Genomic DNA, 17,886 nt, shown 5'->3' on the forward strand with positions numbered 1-17,886 from the left:
TGTAATCATAACAACAGATCTCTCTGTTTCGTCTAGTCTTTGGGATTTGAGATACTGAAAACCAAATATGACTTTTACCAAAAAATCTTAGATAATTATAAATATTTAAAAATTTTAATATGATTTTAGAAGAAGTTAGATATTTACAAAAAAATCAATGATTTTTTTTTTTGTAAAACCACTCTTGTTACCATCTTAACTATAAATAGTGAGTGCACTACAATTTGTAAAAAGGATTAATAGATAGGTAGAAATGAAAAATATATTATTAGTTTTAATTGTATCCTCAATGTTTGTGACATTATGTTACTCTCAAGATACTTATTTTGTGGTGCAAACATCGATCAATAGCACATGTCTCAGTTTAGATTGTATTATTTCAACTGTTTACCAAAGAGTAGATCATTGTGACGGTGGAAAAGTATATTCGTGTGACTCGAGCGTGGCTATGGGAGCGGTCACCACCTATTCCGATTACGATTGCCAAGGCGAGGTTACCAACGTCGCTAAATACCCACTGGGCCGCACTGGAAACTTGCTAGTCATGTGCTCTCCAGAGGTCTATACAAGTTCAGATTCGATCGACATGCTCTATTACAACTCGACTACCGCCGACTGTTCCGCCGCACCCTACTACGCAGTCTATATATCAACTGGTGTTTGCAACAAAGGTGTCATCAATACTTGTAATGAAAAGACTATAATCATCACCAAGTACGAGAATCTCGATTGCACTGGTGTTATCGCTTCAACCTCATCAAGATCATTAACACCAAAATGCTCCACATTCAGTGGTGGTTCATTCCAAAGTTTTTGCACAACACAATAAAGTTAATAAAAGTAAAATCACCACCCATGATTAATTAATTTAATTTATCATCAAAAATGAACCTCCATTACCCTTATTCGATTATCTTAATTACAAAAGTTGAACTTTCCACCAAAGTTATGTTCTTAAATAAATTAGTAAGTCAAGTAATAAATTTTTTTTTTTATTATTAACATTTTTTTAGAATTTAAATTTTTGAATTTATTTAACTAACATTTTAATGTTTTTCTTTTTTAACATCAACACTTGAAAAATTATAAATAATATTACTTTGCATACAAAAATAAAATAAAATAATAGTTCTATTGATTTTTAGAACCCACCACGGGAAATCTCCACACCTAACCTTTTATAATATTTTTCTCAAGAGAAAAAAGTATAAACAAAGTTTTCTTGTTTTGTTCTCTAGTTTTTGTTTAAGCTTAAAATAATGCATTATTCAAAATTGAAATTGAACAATTCAGAATCAGAATTATTAATTTTGGTAAAAGAGTTTCGCTGTATACAAATCACTTATATAATTCAAAATTTCAAAAAAAAAAAAAAACAACAAGTAAAAAAACAAAAAAATCCGATTTTTCAATTTCATTTTTAAACAACCAATTAATTGCAATTTGCAGATTTCAAAATTTAAAGTAATGTCGGAGGAAGAAAGAGGAGAAGTCGTATTGGTAGGAGAGTTTTATATTAGTGAGAGTGACACCAAGGTTCTGAGTGCTAAATTCGTTGGACTTGCTGTCGATGATCGTTTGCTGCTCGAGAATGCATCGTTCACACTGATGCGTGGTCATCGCTATGGCCTGATCGGTGAAAACGGTACCGGTAAAACAACGTTGCTACAGGCGATACGCGCACAAATCGAGCAGGAAGATTCTAGTTTCGTTGTACGATACGTTGGTCAAACCGATGCCGAAGGTAGTGCCGATATCAAGGAGAGTGTACTGGATTACTGTGCACAGTCCGATGCAAAGCGATCGGCACTCCGCAGAGAGATGGATGAACTGGAGTCACAGGACGCATCGAGCAGCGACATGGAAGCGATCTGCGAGAGAATCGGTGAGATCATGTTGGAGTTGGAGGAGCCCGACGATTCCAAGGAGCGTGCGGAAGCGTTGCTCAAGAAACTAGGTTTCCTAAAGTCGATGAGAGACGGATCGGTATCTGCGCTGTCAGGAGGTTGGCGTGCAAGACTCGAGATGGCATTGGCGCTGTTTGCCGAGCCAGAGATTCTCTTTCTGGACGAGCCAACCAATCATTTGGACTTGCATGCCGTATTCCAATTGGCATCGATCCTTAGGAACAACCATCAGAATATGACAGTGATCGTAGTTTCGCATGATGCTTCATTCCTGGATTTGGTTTCCACTGATATTCTCTCGATCAATGGATGTATGTTACAGCAAATGGCTGGAAATTATTCGGCATTCGAGGAGAAGGCTGCCGAGTACAAGCGATTCCACGAGCATATCTATGAGAACAGAGTGAGAGAGGAAGCAAGACAGAATGCCAGTACGGCACAACAAAAAGTGAGCGCAAAGAAATCCGGTAATGACAAGGCGATGAAGGCTGCCGCTTCCAGGGAGAGAAAGACAAGTAAACGTGTAGGTCTCTACCGTGAGGATGGAAAGAAATTCAAGCTGAATTCAGTAAAGACATTGTCGGAGGAAGCTATTAGATTGCCATCGAAAGCAGCGCCACTAAAGAGACAACCAGTAACCAAGATAACACTACCACAATCACATAAACTATCGGGTGGAGCACGTGGAACTATAGTGGAACTGCGGACTGTCACACTGCGCTATCCCAATGCAACCAAAGACTTGCTGGCCAAGGTAGATCTATCGATTAGTGCTGGCGATCGTATTGCCCTCGTCGGAAAGAATGGAGCTGGTAAATCAACACTGCTGCGTGCTCTCTCTGGGAATCCACTGCCAGCCAATGTGACCGTCGGTGAAATTAGAAAACCCGGAAAGATTGCAGTTGTAGATCAAAATCAATTGGCTTTGCTCGACGGACATCTCGACAAGTCGTCGGTTACTTTTCTGCGAGACAGACATCCTGGATACTTTGAGACTGGCGACGAGACTGGAATACGTAAGCATCTCGGTCAATTCGGATTGATGGGAGACACTCCACTTCTGCCGATATTGGCTCTGAGTGGAGGTTTGCGTGTTCGTTTGGTACTGGCGGATCTGTTTGCCGATAGTGTTCCACCCGATTGTTTATTGCTGGACGAGCCCACCAATCATTTGGACGGTGAAACCATCGCTGCTCTGACAGCGGCACTCAAGACATTCACCGGTGCAGTATTGGCTATAAGTCACAACTGTGCTTTTCTCTTGGAGGTTTGCAAGGATCTCTGGATTTGCGAAGGTGGTGCCATTACCATCAAGAGACAAGTCGATGGTTGCACATTCCTTGACAACTTCCGTGTCTATGCAGAAAAGATTGTACCGGCCACAGAGAAAGATGCACTACAGGACATGTTGAGAATTCGTGCAGCAAGAGCAACCATTGTAGTTCAACAAGCAGGTGCATCAACAAGTTTGCTTGTCTAGTAGTTTTGTTATCAATATAAAGTTTATATAAATCAATAAAATAATATTTATATCATGATGATTCGTAAACTACACAAAAGAAAATCAATGGATTTCTTATTTGTTTTAAAAAACCAAACTTTTGAACTATCAAATGTTCTAAAAATATTTATAGAAATTTGTAATATCAAAGATAAGTCCGTTATATTACATAAATATGTTAATAATTAATTTCCTATTGCTTTTTGTTTTTATTTTTACTTGGAAAGATAGATTCTATATTTTAGACTTTAAAACAATGTTTTTTAAAAAGACCAATTGATTATTTAAAAATTGTTATTGGTTTTCCTTTATTGTAATAGGGACTGTCATGTGACTGAAGAGTATTTCCGATTTGGGAAATATTAGTTTGGCCAAGGGAAGAAGGGGAAAATTCCATAGAAGTATAATTGTTTAATTTGATTACAAGATTGTTTGGACCAAAGAGATTTTGAATATGATCTTATAATTTAATAGTTAGAATTTGTTTTGTTTATTTTAAATCCTTAAATATATACCTATTAACATTTTGATTTATTACAAATAATATTACAAGTAGTTATACAATTTAATTTTACAAGTTAAAGATATGTTTATATTATATTGATTTAACAATTAAAGATTCAATATTTATAGTTTTCATCTACAACTAATATTTTGTTGTATAATATGAATTTTCAAAGATTTTTGAATTTTAGAATACCGGTATCTAAAAAAAAGGAGGACTGATCATGAACATTCAAAATAGATATAGTAACCTATAATCAGATCTTAATTTGGTCGAATTTACAATTTTTTTTATTCAACTTATAAATTAATCACAGTACTTAAATTTTAACATATAAGCAAAAAAAACTGTTAACCACAGTTTTAGTGTTTAATTTAAAACTTTGATGATAAGGATCAAAATTTGAACTAGTTCTAAAAATAGATAATAAGTCTTGTGTGAATCATAGAGATAAGAAAACAAATAATTTCTAATAAAATTTTGTATTTTTATGGTTTAAAACAAAAACTACCTTTTTATGATAGATTGATCGATCATATCTATTAGATCTACTATTATCAGTAGATCTAGAGATGATTTGATACTTTTACAATAATTACTTTCAGGTGAAGTGAAAGGGAAAATTTATTGTAATGGATTAGAGATCATCTACAATATCAACTGTATTTTCATATAATAGAATATTTTAATTTAAAGATCTTTAAATTAAGAATTTAGTTTCATTGATTTTAACCATTTGTTTTTTAGCGATGAAAAGATTTGTAAAACTATTTTCTGAAGTTCATTCTAGATTTAAAAATATAAAAAACAATATTTATAAAAATATTAACCTATCTTCTATATAGAATAGTGGTTAAATTTTGAGATATAAATATCAAAAATATGCAGAATTAGTATTATTATTAATATCTTATCAAAATAAATTCTTTCTAAATTATTTCTAGAAATCTTGTTTTTTTTAAAAATTTTTTGCTTTATCTTGTCTTTTACTTGTTCTGAAAATTGTTAATAGAAATGAAAAAAGATATATATTTAAAGATATTTAACAATAATATATTAAATAAACATATTTTTAATAATGTATCTTTTATAAATAAAGTTAGATCTAGCTATGAACGTTGTAATTGGAAACAATTATTAGAATCACCTTATTTTATGGTTGGCAATGGTTATTTCGATTTGCTAATGAATTACTTTGAGGAGAATAGAGAAGATCTCATTTCAAATGAGATAGAAATCGATTTCATAAAGCTTTTAATAATAGCAATCAAAGTTGATCGATTCGATCTATTCGAGTATCTATGGTCGGAATTCGATTTCAATAGTAGAACATGCTATGATCAACAGAACACAAACGATGTTCTAGTCGAAGCGATCATATATAATCGAATGGACGTAGTTTCATTACTCTTTGAATCGGCGTCTTCACTGCAGAGCAGTGGCTTCAATTGGCACTATAAAAGAGCGTTCGAAGAATCACCGAAATCAAAGAGTTTGGCAATGCTAGAGTATGTCTCTGAGCAATTCGACTCGTACAACATCGTCAGCAAATCGATTCCAAAGGTATTCGATAATGCAGCATCGGTTGGCTCGATAGAAATGATCGAATGGCTTGCAGAGAACAAACCACAACACCGACCAAATAATCTAATGTATCGCGAGGCAATCATTGCCAACCAAATGGAGGTTGTCAAATACCTGTTGGGATTGGGCGACGAGGAAGATCGAGGAAGAGCTGATGGTAGATCGAGCACGGCCGTTTGCTTAGCGGCCGATAAGAATAACCTTGATCTATTGAAACTACTTCATCAGAATGGCTTTGAATTCAACAGTTCCACCTATTTCTATGCAATTAACAAAAATAACTTGGAAATGGTTCAATGGCTGGCACAAGTACCAGCAGAATATCCAATCAACATTATTTTCTACACGATTAAATGTGGAAATCTTGAAATTTTCAAATGGATACTTGAAAATACACCGTTTGTATGCGATGTCAAAGACATGGATATGGCCGCACAATACAATAGACTCGATTTTCTAGAGTATCTTCATGGCAAGGGTATTTTGGTGTGTACCACCGATGCTATGGATCTTGCAGCAACCAAAGGCCACACCGACGTTGTTAGATGGCTTAATGAAAATAGGACAGAAGGTTGTACCGGTCTTGGAATCAGAGAAGCATTAACCAATGGTCATTTTGCCGTAGTTCAGTATCTATGCGAAAACCACATGATGGCATGCAACAGCTACGAATTGAGCACTGCTGCATGCGCCGAACAATTTGAAATATTCGAATGGCTACTATTCAACCGATTCGAATACCATCATAATCACTTTGAAATTAGTGATCCTCCAATGCATACGCTATTCAGCAAAGACAAATATCAAATTGTTGAAAGGATATTGAATGAACGACCTACATCCTATGAAAATCTCATTCGATACCGATCGATAATTGAGAAACTTTATAAAAATTCACAGCAGTCACTTGAAATACTAAACAAACACATATCAAATCACCAAAAAAAATAAACAATTTTTTGATATTAATGTTTGTTTGTGTTTTTATAAAATTTACTGTATTTACTTTTATTATTATTTTTGATTCTTTATTTTATTTTAGAATAGAGTTAATATGAAACTATTTTTTGAATGACAGAGAAATTATGAAAAAAAAATGTGAAAAAAAAATTTAATTGAAGGTTAGTGTCAAAAATTTTTTCTAAAAAAAAAATAATTAACTTACTTGTTGTTAGAATGTAAAATTCTATTTGTTAATAAATTTGATGTATTGGAACACGACTGGTCGGAATTGATATCGAACACTGAGTAACCCAAGAAGTAAGATGTTTCTAGCAGCGTTCTTATCCCGGTGGTAGAAGTGACCACAGCCGCGACAGAGTGGCCTTTTCCATTTTTTCTCTTGGAATACTTTCAGGATCGGATGATCCTTAGCCAAGCCATCAACATTTACATTGTTTCCAGACATTTGATTGGAATACAAAGAGTGGTGTTTCATATAGTCAAATCGTTCATTACTTTTATTAGTAGAACTATTGACTTTATTCGTACCATCTATGTATCCTGTGACTCTCTGGTGTAGTGTTGATAGTTGCTTGTGACACTCAGCTACTTGATTTCTATCGATGCTAACTGATTTGGAGTATGGTCCACTTGAAAGAGCACATGGCGGAGGATCTTTCATATTGCTAACTTTGTTGTTAAGTTTAGCAAGAATTTCCTTTTCCGTCTTGTTCCAACATGCATTATGAACCTATATTATAAATATAAAAAAAAAAGATTAATTATTTAATTATTAAAAAATATATTTATAATTTGTGACAAATTTAAGTTGTACTTACTTTTGAGGTGTAGCATTCATTGATCCATAATGCTTTATGTTTTTTTTTCTTCACCCACTTGTAGAGAGTGGCTGAAGAAATGAAAGAAGAATGACCACGACTGTTGTGGCTGAACTTTGCAGAACCAATAAAGACTATACTATTTTTGATTGGAACCAGTTTGTCTACCATTGCATTGTAGGATTTACGCTTTTTGTAGTAGTTATTCTTCTTCATTATTAGGTTGTACTCATCTAATCTAATGTTGAGATAGTTTCTTGTTGTTGTTGGGTGTAATCTAAGATAACTAATCCTGTTGCTAATCAGTGATCTATCCAAACAGATATCATTGATATCTAAAGAAAAAATAATAAATAATATAATAAATTAATATCAATCTATATTAAAAATAAAAGGTGATAGTTTATACTTACTCTTACTAGGTGGAATTAGACTTTCAAACTTTAACATGGCTGGACCCAACATTTTCTTTTGAGCTTCCGAGTTGAAACGACTTCTTAAGTTAAGATAGTGTTCCTGTACAGAGAATGAGTGAGTTTTACCGTGTTCATCGATGGATACATGTGATGATCTTCCGCAATCGATTCCAAATATATATTTATTATTAATATTATTATTATTAGGAGTTGTTGTAGTAGTTGTTGTTGTTGTTGTTGAAGGATAATCTATATCCATTTCCATTTCTAAAGCCGTGGAGTTGTTATTGGACTGAAGGCTATATTCGTCTCTTTCATTGACGAATCTACCTCCCTGGAAAATATAATTCGTCGTTCTTGGTCGCTTGTCGACATGATTGTATGTTTCAATTCTACTACGGCTACTATCGGTAGTGGATGTTGTTGTTGTAGATGTTGTAGATGGTGATGGATTAGAGGTTGGTGATGGTGCTGATAAAAAATTAGAGGATGGTGATGGTGCTGATAAAGAAGATGTTGGTAATATCAATGATTTTGTTGTTGCTGATGGTTTGAGTTTTAATAGTTTTGGTAAGGTATTGGATGATTGTGGTTTTGTAGATGAAATGGTTGTTGTTGGTGATGTTGTAGATGGTGGGGGATTAGATGTTGATGGTGAGGGATTAGATGATGATGGTGCTGATAAAGAATTAGAAGATGATGATGGTGCTGATAAAAAATTAGAGGATGGTGATGGTGCTGATAAAGAAGATGTTGGTAATATCAATGATTTTGTTGTTGCTGATGGTTTGAGTTTTAATAGTTTTGGTAAGGTATTGGATGATTGTGGTTTTGTAGATGAAATGGTTGTTGTTGGTGATGTTGTAGATGGTGGGGGATTAGATGTTGATGGTGAGGGATTAGATGATGATGGTGCTGATAATGAGGATGTTGGTAATATCAATGATTTTGTTGATGATGATGATGAATTGGGAGTTACAAATGCAAATTTAGAAGTTTTCTCGGGAATAGGTGGTGGTGGTGGAATATAGAGAGAGCCACTATTGGAAAAACACGACCTCTCCAGTTCAAAGGATATATCTGGCAAAAAACTCTCACAATTCTTTTGTAGTGTTGACTTTGATGGTGTTGTAAAAGCCTGATCTTCCAATTTATTCTCAAGACAATACTGGTAGTAATCCAATAAATTGAATTCTTCATCACTATCATTGTAATAATGAGTACTGCTGTCACTGTTTGTAGTGGATGCTGTTGAATGAATGGTAGTGCTAGATTGTGAAGATGATGCCATTGATGTCTTGGGTGAAGGAAACACATGTGCCAAAGTAGATTGAGAATCAATATCCATTTTGAAATCTTTATCATATGTATTATTATTATTACTTGTTGCTGATGTATCAGCCGACAATTTGTTATAGTTGAATTGTATTGGCTTGGATGATGATGATGATAATGTTGGAATGGTTGGAATTAAAGGTGAAACTGCACTTGGAGAAGTTATTGGTGGTGATAAAGATGTTGTTGAGGTGGTGGTTGTTGTTTTAGTTGATGATGGTGGTGGTGGTGGTGGTGGAGATTTGTACTCCTTTACCATATCTTGAATGTATTGGAATTCTTTAAGATCCACGTTAAGCGATGAATGATACGGCTGTTTGGAGGGATGAATACTTTCATCATCTTCTCGTGTCTTTGGTTTCTTATACGTAATGGAGAAAGTGATTCCATTCAAAGATACAGTCGGTCCTATATATAGTTTTGATAAAATAATATTAATAAAATATCATACTAAAATCAATAGATTCTAATTAATATTACCATCATAATCGTAACTGACTGTGTTGGTAGCATCCGATGGTTTGGTTTTAAAATTAAGTTTCTTTTCCTTGGCTGGATCTAGTATGAAATGTTTGGAATCTCCATCATACTTCGCCAATAGTCTGCTTGCCAATTCCAACTCAGGCTTCATAACTCCTGGGGTCGGATGGTTGGCAAATATGAACAATGTTGTTGGTCGTCCAGAGTGGTAAAGGATGTAGGATTCGATATTACCAGAGTTCTGATTTGAGATGTTATAGAGTGAATTTTGAATTGGCTTGCCCGAGAAAAGATGTAAGATGAAGCTCTGAGATTCCCAATCTGCCAATATAATCACTTTGTGGTTCCCTTCAATTATCTGATCCAACCATGCCAATATATGAGGTAGTGATTGCTCCGGAATTCCAAAAGGTGAATAATTTGTAGAGGAGTAACTATTGGTTATAAAGAGTTTTGGAAGCACCTTTTTATCTTTAAACACCGTATTAATAATTTTACCGAGCTTTTTAAAAGATGGATTGAAATCAGTGTCATCTGCGGTAAGTCCAACATGCCATTTACTGGTTGGATCGCTGAATATGACACCTATATCACAATTCGGTGGAATTGATTCCATTCCTTGATAGTTTATATCACAGCCAACAAAAAATGGTGAATTGAAATGTTCTTGGTTGGGTTTCACAGAGGCGGTTGAAGCGTTGGTTGATGTCCAATTGATAGACGTTTGTTTTTGAGACGTAACCTCTATGATTGAATTTGGCTTTGATAGGTCTCTAATCCATTGGTTCTTCTTTTCAATATGAGGTTCGGAATCCAGTGATCCACATCGTATACTCTGGATACGCCATTCCGACTCCTTGAATTTAGAAATGCAGCGGCTCCCACATTTACTTAGCTTGCACTTCTTCGAGAATGTAGAGTGCTCAGGGCAAAGCATAGCACCAACTTTCTTTTGCTTCGGGACAGTTAGAGTTAAATTGTTGGATGCTGCAAACATACATATTGTGTGTGCATTGGTGTGGTCGACTGAATCTACTGGTGGCACGTGTCCACAATGTGATTCACGATCCAAATTGAATTGACAAACGGTAAGAGGATGTTTAAACGTATAAAAATTTTGTTTGAACTGTTCCGGTATGTTGATTAATAATGAAAGATGATCCAGATAACTTCCTTCTCGATTGAAATCGGAACCGTTATAGAATTGTTGAAGAAACTGTTGGAGAAACTTTGTAGATAAAATAAAGTTGCGAGGTGCCAATTTAAACTTTGGTATAAATTCATTTATTATGATTAGTTTGTTGTAGTTGTCATTGGCTTTTATCCATCGCGAATTATTATTTTTGAGTGGAATTGGTGAAGTTGATTGTTTGATTGAGTTGATCCATGCTTGAGATTCAGTTTTATAATTGTCTTCATTGTGATATTTTCCAAATTCTTTTTCAATATTTTGAAATTGATTAATTGTGTGTTGATTCCAATTGACTTTATTGTGTTGATTCTTCTTCTCCTCCTCTACCTCTTTCTCTTTCTCTTTCTCTTTCTCTTTCTCTTTCTCTTTCTCTTTCTCTTTCTCCTTCTTCTTCTCCTCCATATTTTGATGTACTCTTTGATTGTGCACTAAAGTGATTTATAAAATTATATAAATTAGAAAATAAAAATAATAAATAAAATTTTAAATAAAATTAAAGTATACATACAAATAATAGTTGGATGATTCAGAATAGATTGAATGAATTCCAATGCACTCGTACAATTCGTTTCACTAGATTTTGTCACTGGCACCAAGTATGTTTCAAAATCATTTTTGAAAGATTTGTATCGGTCGAACGATTCTTTGGTGATTGTGGCGTCATGTTGTCGTAACGATATTAAAATTGAAGGCTCTCTCAAGGCCGAGTCTACGGTTTCCTCTGGCTTTGCAAGAAGGTACTTCTTGATGGATGTTACGATCGGACCAAAACCATTCAGCTCCATAATGTGTTTACTTATCCTTTCGATATTCAACAGATTCAAATTGGATTGATTCTTCATGTGGTCTCGTACAATTTGGTTGACCATCTCGTTGAACCAGTCTCTATTCAAACTTCCAAGTCTGTTCTTTCCCAAACCATGTTCCTTGAGAAATGCCAGATAAACATCTTGATAAAGTTTTCGTAGAAACTTGTAATTCTCATTCTCCTCGTCTCTCAGTAATGGTAGAACAACTACAAAATTAAAAAATCTTTTTAAAAAAAAAAAAAAAATTTCTTATTAATTTAATTGTTTAAAAAATACGAAAAACAAAAACAAACTTACTTGTCAACTAACTTTTGAACTTCTGGTTTCAAAATGAATTTATCTTTAGCAATTTCACTTTCTTTTAACTCTTTAATAATCTAAATTAGAGTAAATAATAAAAATTGATTAGTTTATAGAAATAAGAATAATTTAAAATTTTAAATCTTACTTTTTTTTCCTTATCTTTCAAATCATACAATTTACTGTCAGAGAGGAACTGCAAAAGAATCACCTCACAAAGGTCAGTATTGTGTGAAATTTTACTTTTTGCAAAAAGCAATCTAAATTTACTAATGCTCGCTTCATCTTTCCTAATATCCACCCATTCCTCTGGGATATCCGATTTTTTAAATGTTTGACTAAACATTTTCATATCAAAATCGATTTTATTTACAATGTCGTGATATATTAATGAAAAACAATAGGAAAGTAATCCACTAATTTGCGATAATTGAATAAAAATTTTTTGGAGATGATTATTATTATTATTGACATTTCTATATAAATGATTATACGGATAAACGATAGTTTCCGTTTTGATCTCATTTTCAGATAGATGTTGATTATTGGAATATACATATTTCATATTTAAACAAACAATAAATATTATATAAAAAATAATAAAAAATTATTAAAAAAAGGTTTTTCATAAAACTAAACAAAAAAATAAGTAAGAGTAAAATGTAAACAAATAAAAAGAAATCTAATAAGTATAATAAAAATAGATATATATATAAAAAATAATATTTTAAAAATAAAAGAAATAATAACTATTATATAAATTTGAAGATTGTATTTGTTGTTAATTTGAAGGTTGTAAAGTAAAAAAATTAAAATGAAAAAATTTGGTTTTGATCAAAACAAAAAAGCATAGTTTTGTTGTATTGAGGCAAATTCTCTCCGTATTAAAAAAGAAAGGTTGAAAACTTAATTCCAAAAGTTTTTTACAAAGAATTGAGGATCAAGAAAAAAAAAAGAATCTTTTTCTAATATCTAATATGATTGGTATGATCATACCAATATATTTAGCAAACATTCTAAATCGGGATATTTTTATAATTTTCTTCCAAACTTTGTGTTTGGATCATATGAAAACTAAGTTTTGCAAAAAAAATGATGAATTTGAAAATAATATTTTTTTTAATTATATTTTGGTTTGGTTTTTTTTTTTGCAATAAAAACAAAAGAAAACAGACATCTTAATTCATTCTTTTAAAATATAGTTATAATTTAATTATTATTTGAATATTTATCACCAAGATATACATGTAGTAAATTAGTAAATAAAGGTTAATTACTGGACAATGACCGATTAGCATGCATTTCAATAACAGAAACAATTACAAAGTTTGAGTTTAATAACAGAATTAGTTCTATTGCTCAACTAAAAAGTAAAATAAACATATAAACAAGCACATGTAATCATAGATTGGCTAAAAAGGATAGTGGATGTAATATTTATAAAGATATAGATTTATTTTATTTTTTCACTTTTAAACAACTTTAATTAACTGACTGGTTAAACCATCATCATCATTCAGAGAATTCTATAGGAGAAGAGCAGCTGAGAAACGTGAACCTTTTAATTATTGTCAAGATTTGGTGAAAACCAATGGTTTTATTTTAGCTAACTAATAATGCTTAGAGCAATTCAACATTGTTTCGAATGTCAAAGAAAATATATCGAGGAAATATAATGTTCATCAATTCGTGAACATTATGACCCCTCGTAACCTCTTTGGTATTATTCTACAAACAGGTAGACTGTTGGTCATGTGGTTATACATGGATCAAAAGAGAGTTATTTAAAAAACAAAACACAATATATGTATTTAAAATTTAATAATAAAGAAAAAAATAAAACAATCTATAGATTTAATCATTAATAGAAATATTGTTAAAGAGGTGCATCAAACTAATACTTATTATCATGTGGCTATGCTTTTTTGTGTTTTGCTTTTTTTAAAAAAAAAAAAAATTTAAAGTTAGTGATTCTTTTTAATTATTTATATTTGATTTTTGATTCGTTATTTTAATTAAGTTTTATTTTAAAATGGCAAGCAGATTAACTACACAACAAAATAAGAGTAATAATAGTCGATCATTGGCTCCCTCTTTCAATAATTATACACAAGGAGTGTTGAATTCAATAAAATCAGTTAGTGATCCAAACACTAAACCAGTCAAGAGTAATCGTTATAAGGACTATAGTAAATTATCAGAGAGGTCTGGTAATAAAAGTAAAGTTTTAAATTTAATAACAACTTCAGTAAATGTAATAGCATCACCAAAAAAACATAACGAAGTAACGATTGATCAACAGACACATTTAATGAAAGATTGGTTAACAAAGAATACCACTGGAAAGCAGGTACACTATTGACTACTATACATATCATAAACTGTTGTTTTGAATGATTATTGTTAATATTTTAACTATAAATATATTCAGGTTCTTGAAGAATTAAAGAAAGATGGTAGTATAGCTGCAACAGAAGAATTCAGAAAGCGATATAAGGAGATATATGAAGAGATACCTGGAGCAACCACACATGCTGTTGCGTTGTCATATGTTATTTCATCACTTCAGAGTGGCCAATATACAGATAGAGATGGATATGAAAAAACAAGGTAAGTGTTTTGTAATGCTCGCGATTTTGTATATCATTGATACTAATATTCCCAATCTAGATTGTTATCAAGTTTAGTTCCTTTTTACACTTCTAAGGAAATCAGAGAGTTTGGAATCACAATAGATAATAATGCGTGGAATCATGCAATTCAACACGTACACAAGTATGGTGCAGGTAGACTGATTAATGCAGAAGAGATCAGCAATTGGAGATCTAAATTTACACACAATGGACAAATGACAAGAAGACAAAGAACCACGATGCTAAGGACAGCCGTCGAAGGTTACTTCAATATGAAAGATATAACTGAAGAATCAAGTAAAAACATGAGGTTGTACAGCAAAGAACTCGACGCAGATGGTAAACGAGCATTCGAGTTGGTGTCAATCAAGAACCTTGCTTTAGGAAACATAAATACCTGCTTTACAGATTACCTCAAGAAGAGTGAAGTTGATCAAGTCAAGTATCCACTCATGGGTAGAAGTGCATTTTACAGTTTCGTACCAGAGTATGTCAGAGAAATGAAGAATCGAACCGACATGTGTCCAATGTGTGTTCAGTATCAGGCTCTCGAGTCAAAACGAATTAAGTTTGGGCAACTTTCAGATCAAGATCATAAACTGTTTGAAATCTTGACTATTCACAAGATGTTTGTTCAGCAAAGAAAGAATGATTATTTGACATGTGTAATTATAATTTTATTAATACATTTAGCTAATGATTTATTAATGAAATTTTTTTTTTTTTTTTATTTAGAAAAATGAGTTAAAGGTAGGAGAGTGTATTATTCTCTGTGATTTTAAAGAGAATATATCATTAGGTAAATCCAAAGTGCAAGTAAGCCATGAATTTTACCAACAACCTGCTCGTACCTTCTTTGGAATGGTCCTCTTCTATAAGCAAGGTGACAAGCTGAAGATTCACTACTATGACTGTCTTTCACAAGTACTTAATCACTGTTCGACATTTGCAATTTCATGTCTCGACAAATTAATCAATGATCCATTATTCACCAGTCTAAATATCAACAAAATTACATTTTGGTGTGATAATGCTAGACACTTCAAGTCAAATGAAATACTTTCATATATGCATACATTGTCAAAGTTGCAAGTAGCTGATCCAAACACTCCAAACAAAACCAAAAGAAAGTATCTCGTCGAATTGAATACTTTTGCACCCTATCACGGAAAGAGTGAATGCGATCAACATTTTTCAATGGTTTCTAGAGCGATAGCAGACAAGTCGAGTTTCAAAGATTCAATCTATACAGATCAAGATGTTATCAATGCAATCAAGAGTACCACTGACAACAACAACTATCAAAGAACATACAAATTGACTTCTGAATCAGAGAAGGAGGCTGTTACCATCAAAGTAACAGTCGAAATTCATAACCCAAAGGAATTGAAACAGAAAGAAATAAGATCTTTCCTGGTTTTACAGAGTATCATCGTTTCCAGTTTTTAGATAATAGATCAGTAAGTTAATCAATTATATAATTTGTATTCAAAACAATTATTAATCAATATTTTTTTATAAAAAAAAGATGCGTGCCAATAAACATTACATTAAATTCATGGGTGGAAATGAAGTTGACAAAATGACTATCTACAAATATTCTGCTATGAAAAGTCAAGTTGGTAAAGAGACTACAATTTCCAGAGGCTACGAATCGACCACCAAGGAGGAGGCACAGTCTTGGAAACCAGCTCGAGATAAGGCACATACCACCTATCTAAACACCATGATAGAAATGAATACGATTGCCGACAACGAATCAAATAAGGATAAGGCAAAAGAGATGAGCGATATTATAAATACTTATACCAAAGTAACATCTAAATTAGCTCCACAACCCACACCTTCAAGAACACAACAAATTGTTTCATCACCTCAGTCACCATCTCAACCAACACTTTCAAAATCACAAGCTGCTTCTACTTCATCTCAATCTTCACCAAAACCAGCTACCACAACTACACCAGACCAAACACTCTCTGGTACAAACAAAAGAAGAAGAGGCTACAGAGGAACAAAGAAAACAAAACAGACTAATTCACAAAATAATACAGAGAATAATACACAAAATAATACACAGATTAATAAACAAAATAATTCACAAAATAGTACACAAAATAATAAACAAAATAATACACAGAATAATACACAGAACAATACACATAATAATACACAAAGTAAACCATTGTTTGATATCGAGTCGATTGATTTTGGTGACGATGATCATGATATCGGATCCGATATTCAATCGAGCTTGATTTATAGTGGTAAAAGAAAAGAAAGAGAGGATGATTGTGACAATAATAGTCAACATAAAAAAATAAATAACCAAATAAATAACAATAATAATAATAACAATCCAACAAAAAAAAAGAATAAGAGAAGAAGATAATAATCAAGAATCAATGGACAATCAAAAACATCACAAATCAACTCATGTAAATAGTCAAACACCAATCCAATCCCCATCCCAAACACCAATTCAAACACCATCCCAAACACCAATCCAAACACCAATTCCAACACAATCCCAAACTCCAATCCAAACTCCATCTCAATCACCAATCCAATCTCCAACCCAAACACCACTCCATACTCCTATTCAACACAACACTACAGTGCAATCAACGGAACAATCAAAACCAGCAAAAGAAATTGTCGTAATCTTTGAAATCGATAACAATTACAACTCGCAGATTCAAGATTATAGACAACAACAACAAATCAACTATTTACAACAAATTTCACAAACACTGCAACAACAATCTCCACTACAGTCAGAAGCAGCAGCATCAAATGATGTAGAAATGACATCACATGAAGATCCTATCATGGAACAAGTTGAGGAAACTGACGATGCAATGGAGATCGATCGATTCTGTATTCCATATGAAAAGATCAAGGACCAGTTGAATACCGCAGAAGAAGACGAAAACATGAACAATGCCGGTGACTTCTTATCCAATTGGCCATCTCTACGAGAACTTATTATAAGAATTCCATGCCTCACAGCCATAGCGGACTATGGACAGCTCTTCTCCACTCTACTCATTAAGAACCCATTATCAAACCTGGTAATAAGACCAATTCAAAATATGATTGGAAATGTTTTAAAATCATTTTTATAATTCAAATTTTATTATAATCTTTTTGGTATGTGGAGAGGTTTAGTCATAAAAGATAGTGTAAGTAATAATTGTTTTATTTTAATGAATACAGATTACTAATTTTTATTTCTTTGACATATCTTTAGTGGATCATAATTATTCAATAATTTTTGATTGCTTGTTTTGAAATAGTATATGCAGTAGTGTGTAAAGAATCTTGCAATCAATTCGCCTATTTTTTCATTTGTTGTTATGGGTTTGATGAAGCTATGTATATGTTCGGATGGGAGTCTGGTCTAGTACATTTCAAATCAAATTTATTTCAACATTGAATAA

General features: G+C 32.6%; 7 protein-coding genes across 7 annotated transcripts; 4 read left to right on the plus strand and 3 right to left on the minus strand.

The window, feature by feature from the left end:
- Positions 1 to 253: 253 nt before the first annotated feature.
- PPL_00109 (ABC-F family ATP-binding cassette domain-containing protein) lies at positions 254 to 3,387 on the plus strand (the record flags this gene model as incomplete). The annotated part of the gene is made up of 2 exons (XM_020571150.1): positions 254 to 809; positions 1,466 to 3,387. The coding sequence occupies 2 exons, from the start codon at positions 254 to 256 to the stop codon at positions 3,385 to 3,387; spliced, it is 2,478 nt and encodes an 825-aa protein (XP_020438424.1).
- A 1,540-nt stretch (positions 3,388 to 4,927) lies between these two features.
- PPL_00110 (uncharacterized protein) lies at positions 4,928 to 6,448 on the plus strand (the record flags this gene model as incomplete). The annotated part of the gene is made up of 1 exon (XM_020571151.1): positions 4,928 to 6,448. One exon carries the CDS (start codon positions 4,928 to 4,930, stop codon positions 6,446 to 6,448), a length of 1,521 nt encoding a protein of 506 aa, XP_020438425.1.
- Positions 6,449 to 6,535: 87 nt separating this feature from the next.
- On the minus strand, positions 6,536 to 9,288 carry PPL_00111 (proteophosphoglycan ppg4; the record flags this gene model as incomplete). The annotated part of the gene is made up of 6 exons (XM_020571152.1): positions 6,536 to 6,557; positions 6,663 to 6,683; positions 6,751 to 7,190; positions 7,279 to 7,412; positions 7,467 to 7,613; positions 7,692 to 9,288. The coding sequence occupies 6 exons, from the start codon at positions 9,286 to 9,288 to the stop codon at positions 6,536 to 6,538; spliced, it is 2,361 nt and encodes a 786-aa protein (XP_020438426.1).
- Positions 9,289 to 9,495: 207 nt separating this feature from the next.
- Positions 9,496 to 11,486, minus strand: PPL_00112 (uncharacterized protein; the record flags this gene model as incomplete). The annotated part of the gene is made up of 3 exons (XM_020571153.1): positions 9,496 to 10,365; positions 10,456 to 11,129; positions 11,210 to 11,486. 3 exons carry the CDS (start codon positions 11,484 to 11,486, stop codon positions 9,496 to 9,498), a joined length of 1,821 nt encoding a protein of 606 aa, XP_020438427.1.
- A 149-nt stretch (positions 11,487 to 11,635) lies between these two features.
- On the plus strand, positions 11,636 to 11,728 carry PPL_00113 (uncharacterized protein; the record flags this gene model as incomplete). The annotated part of the gene is made up of 1 exon (XM_020571154.1): positions 11,636 to 11,728. The coding sequence occupies one exon, from the start codon at positions 11,636 to 11,638 to the stop codon at positions 11,726 to 11,728; it is 93 nt and encodes a 30-aa protein (XP_020438428.1).
- A 75-nt stretch (positions 11,729 to 11,803) lies between these two features.
- PPL_00114 (uncharacterized protein) lies at positions 11,804 to 12,375 on the minus strand (the record flags this gene model as incomplete). Its single annotated transcript, XM_020571155.1, has 2 exons — positions 11,804 to 11,887; positions 12,022 to 12,375. 2 exons carry the CDS (start codon positions 12,373 to 12,375, stop codon positions 11,804 to 11,806), a joined length of 438 nt encoding a protein of 145 aa, XP_020438429.1.
- Positions 12,376 to 13,842: 1,467 nt separating this feature from the next.
- On the plus strand, positions 13,843 to 17,571 carry PPL_00115 (uncharacterized protein; the record flags this gene model as incomplete). Its single annotated transcript, XM_020571156.1, has 6 exons — positions 13,843 to 14,094; positions 14,242 to 14,420; positions 14,481 to 15,108; positions 15,179 to 15,799; positions 15,972 to 16,710; positions 16,826 to 17,571. The coding sequence occupies 6 exons, from the start codon at positions 13,843 to 13,845 to the stop codon at positions 17,569 to 17,571; spliced, it is 3,165 nt and encodes a 1,054-aa protein (XP_020438430.1).
- Between the last annotated feature and the right edge of the window lie 315 nt (positions 17,572 to 17,886).

The sequence above is a fragment of the Heterostelium album genome (genome assembly GCF_000004825.1).
Source record: "Heterostelium album PN500 unplaced genomic scaffold PPL_scaffold1, whole genome shotgun sequence".
NCBI lineage: Eukaryota > Evosea > Eumycetozoa > Acytosteliales > Acytosteliaceae > Heterostelium > Heterostelium album.